This window comes from Cystoisospora suis (genome assembly GCF_002600585.1).
Source record: "Cystoisospora suis strain Wien I chromosome Unknown contig_2965, whole genome shotgun sequence".
Lineage (NCBI taxonomy): Eukaryota > Apicomplexa > Conoidasida > Eucoccidiorida > Sarcocystidae > Cystoisospora > Cystoisospora suis.
Window position 1 is genome coordinate 1,914 of NW_027155760.1, and position 14,730 is coordinate 16,643.

Sequence of the window (14,730 nt, forward strand, 5' to 3'; positions counted from 1 at the left end):
CATTGGCTGGATGGAATCTGTATAATCTTCGCTCTACGGTCTCAGGATTGTTCTGAAGAAATGACAGCGACTCACTACCAGTCAGCGACAATACCCGGTGAAAGATATCTGTCTTTACATTTCTCCTTTCAGACTTAATCACCATGAGAGAAACCTGTAATCCCGACGTTGAATAGATCTTCGACAAATTGCGGAAGAAAGAAAGCTAGAAAAGTATTCTTCTTGACTAGCTCGTGAAAAGGGTTTTTCTTTTGGTCTATATCGTGGATCGACCCATTCTTTCAACTGTCCCGTCCCCTCCTCATTCTTCGTTTCTTTTTGCTGCTTACCCTACCTTACCTTATGATTCTAGTCTAGTACACATTGTTGTCGCAGCAGCAGCTCCTGCTGCTGCTGCTGTCTTCACCTTCTTTACGATATCATCGTCTAGGTCTTGCATGTAAACCCTCTCTCTCCCTCTCCTTTTGTTGCTGACGACGACCTTCTCTTCTTTTCTTCTTCTTTCTTTTTTTCGACGAAAAGCAAATGCTTCTCCTTCGCATCTTTGTTTTTCGTCCTCCTCTCTCGAAACAAAGAGATGGCCGTTGGGTCTTTCATGTGTCTCTTAGATACTTAAAGAGTTTTCTCATTTGAAAGCCTTCAAAGACACAAAGCAAAACAACAACTGGCCTGCCTCGCGTCATCTGGAATTGACTCGTACACCCAACGCTTCTCTTGCTTACCTCCTCTCTGTTCTTATTCACTTTTCTCTTCACCACATCAAGTCTATTCTCTATTGATCACTACTGCACTAGTCTTCTTCGCAGCGTCGTAGAGTTTCTTGTTTGTTTTTTCAGAGCTCACATTTCATGTATTTCTCTCTGTCCAAGAAAGTTTCTCTCCTTGCCACCCAACAAAAAGACTCTAGTCCACTCTGTCCTGTTTGACTCATCAGAGCTGTTTCATCTTCTCTCCATCTCAATCGCAGGGCTACTGCCTAAAGATGTAGAAAAGGATGGATATTTTCATATGCTTCAGAAATCCTTGTTAAGCTTTTACCTTCTTGTTATTCTTCTTCATGTTTTCCCCCTCTCTTTAAGCTCTATTTCTTCACAGCCCTATCTCTCTCTTCGTCAAAGCTCTATCATCTCTAGCTGTCTTTAGGCCTAGACTCTATAGACTTGATCGTCGTTGTCATCCGGGCTCCTCGTCTCCCTAATCTGACTCTTCCTAGCTCAACGAATCAGACGTGTGTTGTTTTCTTTCTCTGTGGGTCTACCTCTCTTTCTTTCTTCTTCGCAAGATATCTTGATCGATCTCTCTTATCATCATGGCAAAAGGCAAAGGGGAGAGAGAAGGACAGCATCATCGAGATGGCTCGAGTCGATGGTGTTTGATTGAGAGTGACCCAGGTGTATTTACAGAGCTTGTTGAGAAGATAGGAGTGAAGGACATTGAGTTTGAAGAGATTCTGGGAGTCGATGAGGAAAGCTTTCAACAGTTAAAGCATCGAAATCAAAAGCTTTATGGTTTTATCTTCCTTTTCAACTGGACGAAGGATTCTGCTCATCAGGGAGATTCAAGTGAAGGAGGGGGACCTTCTCATGATAAGGATACACTTGAAGCAGATGTTCTTATGCAAGATGATAGTAATGGCATTCTAGAGGGTCCTCCTGATCTTTTCTTTGCTAAACAGGTGGGTCAAGAGAGTCTCGTTGTTAATGGGAAGATAGGCGGATATCGATGTATAGGCAGGGTTACATGTAATGGAATGTCTGTATACTGGGAGATGGAGGGGGACGGACAAACGCACTTCTACGATCAAATCGCCTTCTATCTGTCTGTCTCTCTTTAGCCTGTCGAGTTTTCTTTACCGTTGTGTTTTCTATCTATTCATCTACCTCTCTTTCATCTATCAATCTGTCCACTCGTCTACCTTTGTATCTATCTATCTATCTCACTTCATCCTTGTCATGTATGGCTATGTATGCTATACCCCAATCGTTATGAGCGAAGGATCTTCTCATTCAATCTTTAGAGCTCCCTTTTCAAACTTCCCGTCAACTCCATCATGCCTCTTCTCTTCCTCCTGTCTCGCTCGATCTTCCTGTCTCTCTCCCTCATTGGTTGTTTCTCTTATCTCTCTGTTTCTATCTCTCTCTACCTTTCATTCCACAACCTCATTCCATCTCTTTTCTCTCTCTCCCTATCAATCGTCTTCCTTCTCCAAAGACAGACACCTTCAGCCCAGGCATCGAAACTTGAGAAGCAAAGCCACTGCTAGAGTGCAAAGGTGGAGGTCTTCTTGTCTACATCGAATGCTACACTTGTCACTTGCAGTTGTCTCCTCGCAGGAAAGGAATGAAGAGACAGCACTTGAGCGGCGATTCATCAACACACAAATCTCCTTCCCTACCTGGTGGTCCACTCTTTCCTTCTAACATAACATAGGAGTGAAGAAATCTTATCCTCTCATGCTCTTGCGGGCGTCATGGATCATAAAATACACACGTACTAGATGTGTATCGATAGCTTTTCCATTCGAGTGTATGTACATCATAAAGATGGCTATGCACGATAAACATGTATATTCTGTTCAGCATCTTTATCATTTTCACTATCACGGTTACGCTGCCTCGTGTAGAAAGCTATCGACATATCTAAAGGTCAGAGATGTCTTGACTTCAAACCCTCAGCCTTCTTTTCTTTCTCCTTCTAGTCTTTCCGTCTCTCTCCCGTTGTGGTCTCCCCCCTTTTTCTCTCTTTCTAACCTTTTCATCCAACCACACAGAGAGAGAAAGGCAGGAGCTAGTCATCTACAATGAAGCGGACCGTGGCGATGTCTACTATTCTTCTTGTTCTTCTTCGTCTCTTTGTAGGTGATTGAGAATGCCTGTGCGACCCAAGCCATTCTCTCAGTTCTTCTGAATAAGAAAGATGAAATTTCAATCGGGCCAACTCTCACTGCTCTCGCGGACTTCACGAAAGATCTCCCAGATCCATACATGCGTGGTGAAGCTATTGGCGATTCGTAGGTCTTTTTCATCACATCTCTATCTATCTATCTATCTATCTTCCTATCTATCTCTCTGTAGTCTATGTATCTCTTATCTCTCTATCGACGTGTCTGCCTTTAGTCTATCTGTCTATATCTATACAGACAGATACGCATCCATGAGAAAGAGGGGAGATAAAGGGAGAAGAGAAAGGAGTGAGGCTGTTGGCGGGGATGATGCGTGTATCTCGGGTGGTGTGGATTGTGTGGGCATATCGATCTTCGTGTTTAGCTCCGATGTGTTGATTGAGCCTTCACAGTCGATGGTCGTAGAAAAGACGGCTGACAAAGATAGGACTCTTTGGTCTAGCTGCTGTCTGTCTAAACGAAAGGGGCGTGGGAGGCGTGTGGCGTAAAGGATCCTCAGGCAATATGAAGGTAGTATCAGATAAGGATTTTCATTGCATGCGTTCACTTCAATAGTCGCAAGAGGGTGGAGATTTTTCTTCTCCTTTTTGGTAGAAGACCACTATCCGGATGTGTATCCCTTCTATTCTTATCTTCCTTTCAAGATTCTCAGCTCTCTTCATCTTCGTGGTTTCTATTACAGTAGTACGTCCCCTCTCAGATCGCTTGTATTCCCTAAACTATGTGGTGAGACATGATGCATGTACTCCTACAGACTTCTTCTTCTCTCTTTCTACATGGGAGAACCGCACTGTACAGACGCCCATCAGATGAAGAGATTCGGGTGGTGTACAGACATTCTAGCAAATTTCACAGTCACAAAGGTCACACAAAGAAAGATATCTACGCGGAATTTCCTCGTCGTCTTCCCTCCAGACATACGGGCCTCTTTCCAGCGCTGTGAGGTGGGAGAACACAAAATAAATAAATACGGAAAGTTCATGCGGTCTACAGGAGAAAACTCTGATGAGGGAAGTATAGCATGGGAAGACGGAGAAGATGAAAAGAGTGAGAGAGTTCTTCCGAAGTTGGTCTCATTGTAGCTTCTATCTCACTTGATGTCTTTCCTCCTCGTCGTCTTTCTTCGTGTTTTTTTCCTTCCTTATCTCTTTCTCTTTCTTTCTCTCCTTGTCTTTCTTGGTTGCGTAGGGAGTTAATTCGCAGCGCACATAACTCTTTTCGAACTACAAGTCCCTTCGATTGGGCGGATGACGATGACGAGAAAGAGAAAGAAGATGCTTTCCACTTCATTTCTTATCTTTACTTCAATGGAAAAGCCTACGAAATGGATGGCTTACAAACTGTATGTCTAAACGACGACAAATAGATGGAGAGACAGATTTAGATAGACAAATAGATAGTAGGTCATTCTTCTTTCTTGTTGCTCTTTCATGCATTCAAACAGAGGGGAGAGACAGGGAGTGGATGTCCCTTCGATGTGATGCTATTCACAGATCAAAGAAAGTCTGTTCTATGTCGCCTCTCTCTCTAGTTGACTTACGAGATACGTTCATGTCTATACATTTATCTAAACAAGTGTCAGCTAAGCGTCCATACTTCATAGGTTGTGACTTTAGGTCCCTTTTTCTTCACTCTTACGCTGTATGATAAGACATAGATATGTTTTACCATACAGTGCAGACAGTAGAATGGTCAGGAGTAAATAACCATCGAGCTAGCGCTAGGTGCACAGACACCCCCGCGAACGAGAGACAGCAAGTCCATCGCGTACACTGTGCTACCAAGAGGAAGCTTTCTTTTCCTATCTTGCTTCTTTCTCTCGAGAGTCTGTCTTTACATACATAGAGACATCCACACTCAGGCTTAGGCTCTCCTGAGTAACAACGACTAGCACCTCCACACACCCGTCTATCTACCTATCTATATGACTCCTGTCATATATGGTCTTCTGTTACCCTATTGTTCTTGCAGGTGATGTATATTCATATATATATATATATATACATATATATATATATATGTATGTATATACATCACCTGCATATATATATATATATATATATGTCTGTGTACATAGAGGGAGTGCATGTGTGTGTAGATTATTTGAGATCCTCCTCGCATATAAATATATGTGTACATCCATCTATAGATATGTAGAGGGAGAGTGTGTTTGTATCATTTTAAGATCCTCATTAGGGTCTCCTGGTGTATGAGTGACGGTTCCTTTCTTGTCTGCGGTGTATAGGGACCCAAGTGTCTAGGAGAGTGCGGGGCAGATGACTGGATGGAGGTCGTAAGGAAACAAATTCAACATCGCATCTCCAAGTAAGTCTGCATATCTCTCTCTCTCTCCTTCTTCATCTCTTTCTTTCTTTTTTCTGTCTTACACTTTATACCCTGTCATACTCACCATATACAATCGCGGTCATTCTTGACCATTCGATATGAGTGTGTCACATATAGATAGATATACATATGGATAGATATATAGATAAATACAATAGATCGAGGTGCACCCATATAGAGGTATTGATTGACGCCATCACACATCTTCATGGCTTAACGTATTCTACATGTATATGTATATATACACATCTATATATATATATGTAAGTTTACTTTTAGATTTGTACGGCTGCGACCCATCATGGGGCAGCATGCTTCAGTCAGCGATGAGGATCGGCATTTTCTTCTTTCACTAGGGCAGCCTGTATACGTCCATTCCACACAGTGATGGAGACAGGAGTCGTCGTGATAGTCACAGTAGAAGAAGAAGTTTCAGTTTTCCTTTCTTTTCTTTCTTTCTCTGCTGATGATGTCGATGGTAGAATCCAGAAGGCAGCAAGTGGAGAGCTTCGATTCAATCTCATGGCTGTTGTAGAAGATAATCTCTCAAAGCTTAAAGAAGAGATCTACAGACAAAGGTATGAAAGGTGATAAAGAAGAAAGGGGGGAAGCTCTGAGGGTGATGATGAGGATGCGGTTCTTGTTATTTTTATGGTTCTTTCCTTGGTTCAAGGAAATGTCTCTCTTTTCTTTTTCTTTCCTTCATCATAGATGAAAAGCAGCAACTGCCCTTTTACGGCTTGGTCATCTTCTGTCTGGCGTTGATGTGAAGGTCTAACTTAGGAATGATAGACGTGGAGCATATAGGAAGAGGTAGTCTATATGTTGGCTACGTAGGAGCTATCTGTGTAGCGCATTTTCCTATGGGGAGGCACCATTTCAGTGAGTTTCAGGGGGAAGAGGGGGGGCGGGTAGGTGGTGTGGGTTGTGTCTCTCTCTCATCTTCATCTTAATCGTGGGGTGTACATACACAAAGACATATACATATCTATTCATACATACCACCTCTAGACGAGTGTATAGATGATGCATAGTTCTATGTAGACAAGTGAAGATCATCAAAGATAGAGAGGTAGATATACATACTTTGAGTCGCTTCAAAGAGATGATGTTGATCGTCGTATCTTGACTGAGAGGTTCTTGGTTTCTCTGTCCATCTTCTACGATTTTTGTAGAGTCCTTATTCAGCGAGCTAATATAAAGATGATAAGCATGGGTCTAGACATCGAACTTCAGGATGAAGTCGATGAAGATAACGCTCCAGCAGATATCCCAACTATAGAAGACCTTCCTGATGACGTCCCTGAGATTAAGAAGGTATGGAGATACAGTTGGCTTTCTTCTTTTTTCTTTTCTACTACTTCTTCTCCGATGAGCCTACACACTCACATTCTTGCTGACTTCGTATCTCTCTCTTCAGTGGTGCTGCGGAAAGAGCCCGTGTCTGTCTATTGGCCTTGTCTTCATACAGAGAGAGATCTATAGAGATGTCTACCCTACCAGTTATGTACCCAGTTGGCTCGGTTGGCTCATTTAGCAGAAAAACGCATTTTTCCTTATGTTCATCTTTTTTGTTGTGGTATCAGAGAAACAGACGAGCGGTAGGAGTGCTTCCTTTAGTATCGATATCTGCCTCCTCATTTCGTTGTACCTGGTTGACAATCGATACATACAATCGAGTCAGAGTTAGCTGGACACATATAAGGCCCTCCCCCCATGCAGGTATCCGCGCTCTTCCTATGTGGATTTATATGTATATGTGCGACATATGTATATATTTTTGGTGCAGCGACGTGCGAACGTTTAGAGAGGATTGATCCACCTCAAGAGGATGATAAGATTCCTTGCATGCAGACTCATAGAGACAGAAAGATGTCGATGTTTTCCTCACAGTTATGTTTATTCAAATACATATGTATGTACATACTATATATATACTTACGTATTGATATATTTATGTACCTAGGTACAGAGAGAGAGAAAGTGGGTCTGTGACTTGTCTTGCCCCGCTTTCTCTAGCCTTACTTGCAAAGTTCGCCGGGCGAACATACGTCCGTCCTCGCCTTTTTGGAGATCGGTTGTCGCCGAGGGTCAAGAAGAGCTTCTTCCCCTGTGGGTATATCTCTCGTGATTAACTCTTCTTCGCTATAACGTCTTAAGAAGAAGAAGAATGTATGTGTTCTTTTTCTTGTGCTCTCTTCTGTTTTCAGCTGATTGAGCAAGCCGAAGAGCAAAAGAAGATCTTACAAGAGCAAGAGGAAACCGAGAATGACAAACGACGTGTAGGTGTACATACACCCTGACTACAGACAAATCAGCCTTCCTTCCTTTCCTCTCTCCTATATATATAGGGCTTATGACGTAATAGCAGTAGTTGCGGAGAAAGATACGCGAAAGATCATGTTAAGCTGGTTGATATAAGGCTCAAAGAAACAGCTCTTTGAAGAAGGGCAAGAGACTTTGAGGCTAAGGAAACCCTTTCATAACTAAGCTATAAAAAAGAGAGAAGCGAAGAGCATGGTGTGTGGATGTGTCTTTTCTTCTTCTTCTTTGCTGACTTGATCTTTCTCAGCGATGGAGAAAGGAGAATGTACGAAGACGACATGACTTTGTCCCGTTTCTTCTCTGTGTTCTCAAGTAAGTAGAAAGAGAGAAGAAAAGGTACCTAGACCCGTCTCTTATTATGAGAAACGTCTTTCATACAGCAAATAAAGATAGGTAGATAAACAGAGAGATTAAACATCGGTAAACAGACAGGTGAATAGAGAAATCAATTACGTCTCTTCTTCTTAGTTCGGGATCTTTTTTCTCGCTCTCTTGTATAGTTCAGTTCCACGTCTTATTTACTCGACTACGTGTGTAGGGGTGCCTGGTGAAAGTATAAAGCATTCCTCGGTACATGGGCTGGGATAGCCGTAGACAATTCAGGGCGGGGAGATTATTTATATCTGAAAATCTATCGAACTAGCCAACGGTGTCTCCCTGTATGCCAATGTGTGTTTGATCTGTCTGCCCATCTTCAATCTTTCTGTCTCTCTATAGTCAAAATATCTATCTCTATCAATCGGGTGTATTCACGTCGGTGATCAGTGTCATGGCTTTTCTCCTGTCTCGGTCTTCTTTCTTCTTCTTATCTTTATTTAGAGAAGAGATCGTGATCTGATCGGGTTATAGAAGAGAAAATGGCCTTAATGCATTTCTCTCTCCCTCTCTCATACTCTCGTCTTACCGTCGCCAAGTATGGCTATTTTTCGCGTCTTCTCTCTCTCTCGTTTCTCTCCACGATCATGTTCGAGATTGTCATCATTCTCTCCGTACATGCCCGGCCTCTCTGTCCCATGCATTTCTACTGAAGAGACCACCCAAGTTGCTCTCTTCTTCTTCTCCTCCTGTCCTTCTGAGTTTTTCAAGTGAGCAGTTATGATCCTGTCTCGACGCTTCAGTCACGTGTGTGGACCCATGGTGGTTGTGTCTAGAATAGACACATTGGCTGACTGGCTTCTTCTGTGTCTACTTTTGTCTACAGACATATGGCTCGTCGAGGTGAATTAGTTCCCGCCGCTATGAATGCTCAGTCGCGGGCGCGGGGAGGCGATCAAGGTAGACAGCACACACAGCAGCATGCAGATTCGAAGAAAAAGATCAAGACCTCTTCTTCTACCTCAGATGAAAAGAAAACATCGAGCACCAACAATGGACAGAATCCCTGAGGAACAGCTCTCATCGCCTCGCTCCATATGTATATCTATCTGTCTATATCTATCTCTCAAAAATGCAAGTGTATGTACATGTATATATACATGTATTCGGTTCATTTTTGAAGAATCAACCTATGAAGGCCCTAAACTCTACACCTACTTACACATGGACCTATGTACGTATGTGCCGTGTCTTTCTCACTATGGGGTCTGTGTATGGGTTCCACGTCTGTTTTATCTCTGTCTCTTTGTTTCTTTTTCAAAGTACCTCGTGTTCTATCTGAACGTTTATGAAGATGCAGGAGAAGAGAAGGAGGAAGATAAAAAAGAATAGACCCATGGAAGAATATGGAGAGAGACTTGGCGTCATGATATGAAGGGGGTTCATCCCTCTTCAGTCTGTCTATACATCCTTTATCTTTCTATACTTCTCTCTATCTATCTAACCCTGTGTATCTATCTATCTAGTTATCTACCTGCCAACCTCCACGCATAGATCTGCAGGGATGCCAGGATTGGCACCGAAAGAAGAAGAGCAACTGCATGCAGTTGAATGAGAGAGGATTTTGAGAGCATGGAAGGAGAGGGGTGGCAAAAGAAGTTTCTCTATGAAGAAAAGAAAGACTTCCTATTCGTCTTTCTGTTGTTTTTCTCACCGTTCCCTTTCGAAATTGTTTCTTTCTTTCTTTTCTTTCTCTGAACTCATCGATAAACTTCGATTGTCTTGAGGGTCTGCCCTCTAGGTAGGAGTAGGCAGGTAGAGGCCGTAGCGACTTACATGAAACAGTAAGAAGAGCTAAGGAATGGGCGATGTGATACGAATGTTCTCTCTGTCTTTTTGGAGACAGTCGAGTGCGAGCACTTCATAGCTGAAGAGAAGTGTATAGAAGTGTAAGAAAGAATACATTCGTCAAAGTGAAGATGGAGAAAAAAGAAGGATCTTTCTTTCTTATGTACGTATCTTCTTTCTTCTTTATCTCGCAGTCTTGTCGACATGCATACATCTGAGACGGCAAGCCTGTTCTTATTCTATCATCCATCTCTCAAGATTTGTGAAAGAAGAGGAAGAAAAACGAACGATTTGTTGTCATCCAAGTCTCTCTTCCAACTGAGTAAAAAACTAACTTTTCTTGTGGCGAGAGGCCAACCCCTATCACTATTTCAGAGAATAGTTACTTCTTCTTCTTCTGACGGCGCTGCGTAGCTGCCTGATAGATACTTCGACACTTCCTTTTCTTCATGTTTCTATAGAACTTGAGAGGAAACATGAAGTGTAGTCATGATTCTTGGGGGGGAAGTTTGCAAGCAGAGAGAGCAATCAAGGTCCGGGTAAGACTAGATAGCGTGGGTAATAGAAGGCTGTATGTATGTACACTGTAGGGGGAATTCATGGATGTGTCCGTCTCTCTGGAGCTTTCTCAAAATTGAGTGTGGGAATGCAGGGAAAAAAGGAAGGCGAAAGGAGTGAGAGAAATCTCTGCAGTCTCTATTTCTATTATGAGCTGCCTTGCTTGATCATCCTCATGATAGGGCAGTAAAAAGGAGATCAGGCGTGTTGGTGAAGCCGCGAAGTTCCAAGTTCACTACACAGCCGTATTGTAAGTGAGACTAACGAGACAGAGACAGAGGGGGATGGATGGATGCATGGTATTGAAGATCTTCTTCACCCCTATGGTGCAAGTATTTCAGAGTTGTAGTAGGTTAAAGAGGAGGGGGGATCATTCAACTTTTCGGGGTGTTTTGTCGACTCAAAAAGATTGATAGAGTTAACGTTGGGGAGACGTGCTTAGGAGGTCCATCAGACATTCTTAAGCGTCACGCTCACTACGGTGAAGAGACAGAGAGAGAAAGACTAGCATCGGAACTTCCTGTTTGAGATCGCAAGGATTAGGTGAAGTCTCTGGAACTTCTGTTCTGTCATGGCTGTTAGCAATTATGTTTTCTTTCTTTAAAGGTGTGAGAGAAAGTTGTCGACATGAGGTTCAACTTGATAATGCGGGATGTGCTAGGAGAAAGAAACTTATCACGACTGACATGCATGAAAAGATAGATAGATGATAGATATGTAGAGATAGATAGAGCTACAGACGCATGAAACAAGTTCCCTCTCGAAGTGGAGAGCGGGTGTCTTGTCTCTTTGGGTCCCCCGTGATCGAAGAACGAAAGAAAGGCTGGTGGGAGGAAGACTTCCACTATTCTTTCAGGAACTCTGCGGAATTCAACTGGAAATGGAAAATGTGGCTTCTTTGTTCTTTTCTTTCAAAGTGCCAACTTCAAAAACCTTATAGAAGGAACGGGATGGATGGTGGAGTGAAGAGTGTACAGGAAAGAAGAACGTGAGATGTTACAAGGTTTGCGCTTGTCTTCTATAGCCTCAAGCAACAGTGACGGGTGAAAAGAAGCTCAGGATTCTTTCGCTCTATGTGAGAGACTCGTAGTGGCGGCTGCCCTGTGGTCTTCATCACAAATGAATCTCCTGTGAGCGTGACAAACATCAGTTTGAGAAGGAATGCTGGAAAGAGAAAAAGAAAGAGACTAATGTGGTGTTCTTCCTATTATTTTCCTTCCCTTTATCTTCATTTCTTTAGAGAAAGTAGCAAGAAGAACTTGCTTTGTGTAGGGACAGGAGGTGGAGGAACAGACTTCGTTCAGCGAAGACGGCGACTCCCATCTCTCCATCAGTCACAGGTTACAGCACACCCGCACAATAGATTGCTCCTCTGTATCAACTTTAACGGCTAAATCCGTTAAGAACTGACAATTTTTGAATCTTCTTCCTGTTTTCTGTTGTTTGCAGTCTCACGTAGAACGCATTCATCCTGCTTGCTATCCTCCCTGTCGGGTAGCTCCTTTCTCCACCACTTTCGTTCATTCACAAGCATGCTTCTGCTCTCTGATTACTAGTCCGCAGATGTCGACTGGGCAAAGGCCGATGTGCAATGACTAGCTGCGAGCACATTTTTGAGTACTGGCTTCATACGACGACACATCGAGAGAGACTACGGATACCTAGCCAGACTTCTTGACGCAGCTATCTCTATCTGTCTATTTCAGTATACGTACTGAAGAGCTGAACTGTGTCATAATACTTCTGATGATAGCTCGCTTCTTCTTCCTCTTCAACTTTTTAAGCTCTTGGAGAATGAGCTTCTTGTTAAGACACGAAGACCGTAGAGATAGAGAAGGGAGGAGAAGACACAAGTGCTTCTCATGCATGCATTCATTCACACAATCGCTCGTTCGGTGTCTTTTCTCTTTTTTTTCGGATGTCCACATTCATGTTTCCGCACTTTCACTTGCTTAAAAAGATTTAAAAAGGAACAAGTCGATAACAACAAGAGTACGAAGAAGAATCGAGATCAGACGAGAAAGAAAGTCATCTATCTTGAACTGGCTCAAAAAGCGAGAGATTGCAGTAGGAGTGAATGAAGGAGTAAACATGTGTGCATTCTTCTTGAATATCAAACTTCAAACTTTCTTCTACAGGAAATAAGAGAAGGAAAGAAGTCTCTTCTATTAACTCGCCGGGAGATCGCCTAAAACCCTCTGTCATGAATGACTGCATGCATTCATGCTGATCATGTCGATCCTTTCTTGTAGCTCTCTCTTCCCTCAAAGATGTAAGCGAAGTGAAAAAAGACGAAAGAATTCACTCGTTCACTCTTTTCGCCTAAGCAGAGAGAAACACAACCGCTCTCCTTTCCTTCTTTCTCTTCTTTCTTTCGCTTTTGTCTTTCTCTCTTGCTCCTTTATGTCATTCTTTCGTGTCTCCTCCGTACGACCTCCTGTCTTTCTTTTTGTCCTTGTCATTCAAGATCCTCATCGTTTTCATTCTCATTCTCATGGATCGTCGGTGTCGTCTCTTCTTCTTCATCGTCGTCACAGAAAACGCCTCTCTTCTGTTGCACAAAGAAGGAAAGGAAAAACACATTCACAGTGAAACACGCCACCTGTGGTTTCACCTCCAAAGGAAAACTTACACATGCAATTATTGTTGCATGCATGCAGTCTCCAGACTCTTATCAAGGACAATATATATTGATATGTGTACACGTGTGTATGTACAGAGAAAGGAACTATCTTTAGACATAAATATCGATGAAAGGTACTATATGCAAAGATGCGAAGACAAATTTCATCTCTTTCCCTCTCCCCTCTCTATCTCCGCACTGACTGATTACATTCTCTATTGCACAGATTAGATTTTTTCTCTCCACAACTATCTACACCGATATAGAACTGAGCTTGACGGGGAAGATTCGCTTTTATGGGCTGGTACCAAACTGTCTATCATATGTACATTCTTCTTCTCTCGTGAGAGCGAGGCTTCAGAGGGCATCACGCGTCCGTCGATCCGTCTCGTGTGCTTACGAGCTGCCAGATTTGTAGACGGTTGTCTTCTCCTACCGAAGCAATCACCTAAAGAAAGAAAGAAAGAATGGTCGGTTGTGTTCTACTATGTTTCCTTTGATGATCGTATGACTGACAGACAGACCAAGTCTAGGTAACCAAGCAGGTCGAACGGCTTTTACTTCCCTTGCCTTCAAGCATTGATCCCATCACTGACACGTTCGAGGTATCCCGTAAGACTCCAGGCACAGAGGACGATTTCCCACTCCGATGTGCGATGGCCTCTATCCGTAGGCGTCATCTCTTACAGTTCAGGTCGAAGACATACTCACTCCCTTCCTTCCCCTAACCAATCAATCCCCTTTAAGCTACCATACAATGTATGAATATGTATGTAGGTGTGAGTGTGTATGTGTATGTACACACGGATGAATATGTGTGTATATGAATATATGTATATATATATATATACATATCTGCATGTATATATGACGTTCGTATACTCCGAGGCGTCTTCTGTGGGTCCACATGAAAGCAAAGACGTCTTCTACAACCCTTGTTATGGTGTCGGATAGAATTCGAACAGTCTATTGAAGATCGAGCTCAGATTCTCGCTTTTTTCCCGCCGCAGCAAAGAGAAGAAGAACAAGAAGACTCTGTCATTTCTCACTCAATTCTTGGCATCTGTCGAAATCGTGGTGATTCCTTACTTTATCAAGGGAGGCTATGCCTTCTCCATTCCATGAGAGATCATTCACCGGTGCTACATGTCCACCATGAGAGAACTGAAATGAAACAAAAGTACCGTCACACCAATCAAAACACATCCACTCTCGTCTCTCATGTGTACTGAGTGTATATACACCACAAGACCGAGCAGCTTCGGAGACGCCACTATCATACTGAAGCTTTTCTGTCCTCATGTTCCCCTCTCCTAAGATCTTTCTCTTTCTTGTTTTCTCGCTTTCTTTCAACTGTATCACCTGCTGAACTTCACGAAACATTAAAGAAAGACAATAACGAAGAGAGAAACGTCGGGGGTCTCTTCTTTCTGTATCTTTTGAGGGGTACTTATATACCTCCTTTCTTCGGCTCTTCATATGGCTGCGTTCTAACGATTTAGGAGGAGAAACGGCAACCATCTTGAGAATCTGTCATTCGTATATAAATAGGGCTGCTGTTGCCTATGCCTGGAGATATATCTATAGCTATGTCGTGCAAATATACTCCAATATCCATATATATATATATACATAAATATATGGTTAGACAGACGGATGGATAGACAGAGGCTAAAACGTAGTTCCTTCCTCTCGTTCTTCTGTGTTTTGCACTCTTCGTGCAGTTGAAGGAGGAAATCCTCCGCAGATAGAGAGGCAGACGAGCTCACAGCTAGACGAGGACCTGAAAGAAGCTATAGATAGATAGATAGAT

At 42.7% G+C, this 14,730-nt stretch overlaps 2 protein-coding genes across 2 annotated transcripts in view; one reads left to right on the forward strand and one right to left on the reverse strand.

Moving 5' to 3' along the window:
* The first annotated feature begins 514 nt into the window (after window positions 1–514).
* On the forward strand, window positions 515–11,665 carry CSUI_005955 (ubiquitin carboxyl-terminal family 1 protein). Its single transcript, XM_068066120.1, has 10 exons — window positions 515–1,675; window positions 2,859–3,010; window positions 4,091–4,244; window positions 5,148–5,227; window positions 5,731–5,826; window positions 6,424–6,565; window positions 7,459–7,530; window positions 7,821–7,885; window positions 8,775–10,544; window positions 11,535–11,665. Exons 1-9 carry the CDS (start codon window positions 1,310–1,312, stop codon window positions 8,956–8,958), a joined length of 1,311 nt encoding a protein of 436 aa, XP_067921892.1. The 5' UTR covers window positions 515–1,309; the 3' UTR covers window positions 8,959–10,544; window positions 11,535–11,665.
* Window positions 11,666–12,090: 425 nt separating this feature from the next.
* CSUI_005956 (p46) overlaps window positions 12,091–14,730 on the reverse strand; it is a 13,762-nt gene continuing 11,122 nt past the window's right edge. Inside the window, exons 11-13 of the mRNA XM_068066121.1 lie at window positions 14,007–14,081; window positions 13,318–13,365; window positions 12,091–12,845 (exon numbers count right to left, since the gene is read on the reverse strand). Of these exons, the coding sequence (XP_067921893.1) occupies window positions 12,753–12,845; window positions 13,318–13,365; window positions 14,007–14,081 (216 nt within the window). The 3' untranslated portion in view covers window positions 12,091–12,752. The remainder of the gene's footprint in view (window positions 12,846–13,317; window positions 13,366–14,006; window positions 14,082–14,730) is intronic.

What these genes read in the sequence shown, in the direction of transcription:
- CSUI_005955 (XM_068066120.1), top strand. Translation starts at nt 1,310, where the DNA reads ATGGCAAAAGGCAAAGGGGAGAGAGAAGGACAGCATCATCGAGATGGC. An exon ending in GGTGAAGCTATTGGCGATTC is followed by an intron (nt 3,011 to 4,090) that starts GTAGGTCTTTTT and finishes TTGGTTGCGTAG; the next exon opens with GGAGTTAATTCGCAGCGCAC. An exon ending in AAATGGATGGCTTACAAACT is followed by an intron (nt 4,245 to 5,147) that starts GTATGTCTAAAC and finishes TGCGGTGTATAG; the next exon opens with GGACCCAAGTGTCTAGGAGA.